At 33.5% G+C, this 3,686-nt stretch overlaps 1 protein-coding gene across 1 annotated transcript; it reads left to right on the forward strand.

Moving 5' to 3' along the window:
* Nucleotides 1–1,468: 1,468 nt before the first annotated feature.
* On the forward strand, nucleotides 1,469–3,679 carry LOC108381222 (luciferin 4-monooxygenase-like; the record flags this gene model as incomplete). The annotated part of the gene is made up of 5 exons (XM_017637637.1): nucleotides 1,469–2,094; nucleotides 2,194–2,521; nucleotides 2,728–2,887; nucleotides 2,959–3,113; nucleotides 3,522–3,679. Coding segments are annotated over exons 1-5 (1,198 nt in total), but the record flags the coding sequence as incomplete, so codon positions are not given.
* Between the last annotated feature and the right edge of the window lie 7 nt (nucleotides 3,680–3,686).

Genomic DNA, 3,686 nt, shown 5'->3' on the forward strand with positions numbered 1-3,686 from the left:
CATTGAACAGGTAGTATCAGTAGAGCAGCTGATTTGATTTATTTTCAAATTATTTGGTCTCGAAAATGTCAAATATTTTTAATTTTTTCTCACAAAAATTCCGAATTGTTAAAATCCATTTGCATGTGAAACCTTTTCCCATACAAAACAAGCGATTGAATAGCAGCTTTTGGAACGTTCGCCCAACTCGGCAGCACGACCGCTGATTACTGGGCCTTGCAAAGGATGGATCAATGCTTCGAGAAGCAAACAAATTTACTAGGAAAGAAAGTTGCATCAATTTTTATTTTTTCCAATTTCAATTTTTTATTTTTTATAATTTTTTGTATTTCACATGGCACGCTTTGATTTAGAAGAAAAAATTCAGAACAGTTTATGACACTTTCGATACCAGAAGCAACAACAAAATACACGCAAATGTTGTTTTTGCTCTACTGATACTACCTGTTTAATGTGCCTTGACTGTAATACAATTTTTTGAAGTTTCATAAATTGTGAATATTCTCAACGGCCTTGCCACTTTGATAATATTAAAACCATAAATCGGAGTATTTTCTTTCCCACATTTATACCAATTTCACAATATTTCAAATCAAAAATCTTTATCAGTGCTTGGTAATTTTTTTACTTACGTGGTTCGCACATTTTTTTATTAAAAATATATAAAATGTGTAATGTTAAAGGGGACTTCATTGAAATTGTTCGTTTTATTTTATAATAAAAATCACGAGAGCATTATGTTGTTATTTTTTCATTTTTTATTTTGAATGCAATCTTGAGATTTAAAAATCAAATTCTAAAGAAAGCTCTTTTCAAATAAATCTTTTTATAATCGCCAATTCCATGTGAATAAATTGTTCTCATAACTTAACATGCAAAACAAAAACAAATTGGGAAAAATTATTTTTGTTTTGCTTTATAATTTTTGGGAATATATTTGTTCACATGAAATTCGTGATGAAATTCGTGAAAATTTAATTTTAAATTTCTCATCAGATTTTGCAAAAAATTAGACTGTGTGGTTAGCGTATCAACAAATTTCGAATTTAAAATTTCCAATGTATGCAAAAAACTTGAATTCGGCTTGCGCATAACGCCCTCCAATAAGCAATTAGCATAAGTATAATTTTGATCACTTCCGTTCTGAAACCTAGTTTCGTCAACCCCATTTTGGGGATTATACATTAATTTTCAGATTCATCATATTCGACATCTTTGACTGGACTGATGAAATCTTTTGCTTAAAAAAAATAGTATTAGTATGGGACCACCTCTTGGATGCCCATTTTCCTTTAAGAAAATAGTTATATAAATCGGTTAACGCTGTCAAAGTTATCCAGTAGCATACATAAAAAAATATATTTGGACGAATTGATAACCTTCTGATTTTTTTGAGGTCGGTTAAAAACATGATTCAATAATAAAGTAATACGGGCATGTGCTGCAAATCGTACGATTTCAAATCGATGCGATTTGCAAAATATTTTCTTTATAATTAATGCAAGTAATAAATATTTCAAACAAAAACTGATAGAAACTCCAAAAGGACGTCATATTATTCGATTTAGAAGCAAATTTTTTCCGTTTTGTTAAGAATTCTCCAAATTAAACTTTGGAAATCGCACCGATTTCAAATCGTACGTTTTGCAGCACATGCCCGATTATAATAATTATTGAGCCATGGGTTAAAAATATGTATGTATATATGTATGAACGTCTATAAAATATCTTTATATTTTTATTTGAAGACTTACATTATGGCTACTTTGCTTGCTGGAAATATCGTCTACGGAGGACCAATTACCTGCACTGAAACACATTCGTGCAAATCTTTAGGCCATTTTGTGCTCGAGAAATATAAGAGTTTTGGTAATCAAACGGTTATAATTGATGCAGTTACTGGCCAGGAGTATACAGCTAAATATATGTATGACTCTATTGTTCGTATGGCCTATGTGTTAGAACATTTGGGCGTAAAAAATGGAGATGTTGTGGGATTATCGAGTGAAAATAACGTTCGTTTTGCCATTACCTTATTTGCTTCATTCGCGGTGAATGCTACAGTGGCGCCCTTAAACGTAACCTACACGGATCGTAAGTTTAATAAATTATGGTTCCCACGTATGAATATTTATGTGCACTCTAAAGACATGCATAAATAAATACAAAACTTATTTTTTTTTTTTAACGCAGGTGAAGTACATCACGCCATCAATCTATCTAAGCCAAAGGTTATATTTGTTTCAAATTTAACGGCAGATCTCATAGCAAAGGTGGCAAAAAAGAACAGCTTCGTAAAAACAGTTATTACATTTGGTACTCGTAGTTCAGATGATAAAATTTTAAATTTCGATGACCTTATGAACAGCAAGGAAATTATATCAGACGAGTACTTTGAAACGCCTGTCGCAAACAAAGAGGATGATGTTGCGCTGATAGTATGTTCTTCGGGTACTACTGGTCTCCCAAAAGGCGTGCAACTAACACAGTACAACATTCTTACCACACTTGATGCACAGTTGTAAGTATACACATTATAGTTTGCTATATTACATATCACAGATTTAGTAAAAGAATATCACAACTCTAAAAAAAAAATATCTGAGCTATATATTATATATATATATATTAAACGCGTCTCTTGAAAAACCATTTTTTTCGAGTTGTGACAGTCTTTCAGAAAATAGGTTTAGTAATTGCTCGTAATTGTTTGCTATTAAAATGCAGTGAGTCAACCGCTATTCCTATGGGCGAGACCACATTACTAACAGTGATTCCTTGGTTTCACGCATTTGGTTGTCTTACACTAATTACAACATCGGTTTTGAGAGCAACTCTAGTGTATCTGCCGAAATTTGAGGAAAATCTTTTTCTCGGAGCAATTGAGGTGAATAATGTGTTCCAAATGCAGGGCAATACATACATATACAAGTAATATTTTTACAAATTTTTGTTTAGAAATATCGCATATTGATGGCATTCATGGTGCCGCCATTAATGGTCTTCTTAGCAAAGCACCCACTTGTGGATAAATACGATCTATCATCGTTGATGATTTTGGTTTGTGGCGCGGCACCACTTAGCAAGGAAACCGAGGATCAGATAAAAAAGCGGTTTGTTTGAAATTTCCAAATGTATAATTTCCCTCTAGGAAAATATGAAAGTTTCCATTTGGCATTAATTTAGAAACATTTCTCTTCGTTGCTTATGTAAACAATGTGAAAACATTGTTTCGACTCCCCTTCTTAAGCAAAGCTTGAGGAAGTTCACTGAAGAATATTTTCCCCATGCATTCCATGGACATGTAGGAGGAAAGTTTACCCCTGCAACGAGGAGTAAAGTTTCCCACCAAGGACATCGGATGTTAAAAACGAAATTAAATGTCCAACAAAAGGGAATGTTTCCATGCTTATTTGGAAACTGTAAAGCATACATTGCGGAATGTTTCTCTTTCCTAGAGGGACCATAGCGAGTACATATGTATGTATATACATACATAATTTTTTTTTTATCCTCCCTAGCATTGGCATACCCGTTATTCGACAGGGATATGGACTGAGCGAGTCGACTCTAAGTTTGTTGGTTCAAACCGACATTGCCTGCAAGCCGGGCAGTGTGGGTGGTCTTAAAACGGGCCTTTATGCGAAAGTTATCGATCCGGAAACAGGAAGAACACTTGGTCCTAA

The sequence above is a fragment of the Rhagoletis zephyria genome, unplaced genomic scaffold, assembly GCF_001687245.7.
Source record: "Rhagoletis zephyria isolate East Lansing unplaced genomic scaffold, Rhagoletis_zephyria_1.1 Rzeph_scaffold_21793, whole genome shotgun sequence".
Taxonomy (NCBI): domain Eukaryota; kingdom Metazoa; phylum Arthropoda; class Insecta; order Diptera; family Tephritidae; genus Rhagoletis; species Rhagoletis zephyria.